Source organism: Priapulus caudatus, unplaced genomic scaffold, assembly GCF_000485595.1.
Source record: "Priapulus caudatus unplaced genomic scaffold, Priapulus_caudatus-5.0.1 Scaffold179, whole genome shotgun sequence".
NCBI lineage: Eukaryota > Metazoa > Priapulida > Priapulimorpha > Priapulimorphida > Priapulidae > Priapulus > Priapulus caudatus.
In genome coordinates this window covers 418,724-419,066 of record NW_014577240.1, presented here as the reverse complement: position 1 = coordinate 419,066, position 343 = coordinate 418,724, and the positions used below count along the sequence as shown (strand labels likewise).

General features: G+C 46.4%; 1 protein-coding gene across 2 annotated transcripts in view; it reads left to right on the top strand.

Moving 5' to 3' along the window:
• Window positions 1-244: 244 nt before the first annotated feature.
• The window catches only part of LOC106806791, a 19,490-nt gene continuing 19,391 nt past the window's right edge, over window positions 245-343 (top strand). For both annotated transcript variants that reach the window (XM_014808870.1, XM_014808869.1), the window contains exon 1: window positions 245-343. In XM_014808870.1, coding sequence (XP_014664356.1) covers window positions 312-343 — 32 coding nt within the window. In that variant the 5' untranslated portion in view covers window positions 245-311.

The window sequence follows — 343 nt, the reverse complement described above, 5'->3', positions numbered from 1 at the left end:
ACGTCCTTACAGAGATATTCCATTCATACTAGATCACAGGGGATACATGTAGTTGGCGACAACTGCTCGTTTCTAGTTTGACTAGGATTTCTAGAAGCACTCCTTAAAAGTAGGTGTACATGTACGTGGGTGTATTATGATTTCTTGGTTTTATGTTTCTGCCCTGTAGATCCTGATCCCTGTAGATGGTCCCTTCTGAGTGCATGGTGGATCTAATCACTTGCTTAATCATATGTTGCAGCTTAGAGAGAAAGGTGGAAGTTTTGGCACACGAGGTCAGATTCCTGCGGAGCACTCCTCCCAACAGGACCATGTCCACGAGCCCACGCACGAGCCACAGTGC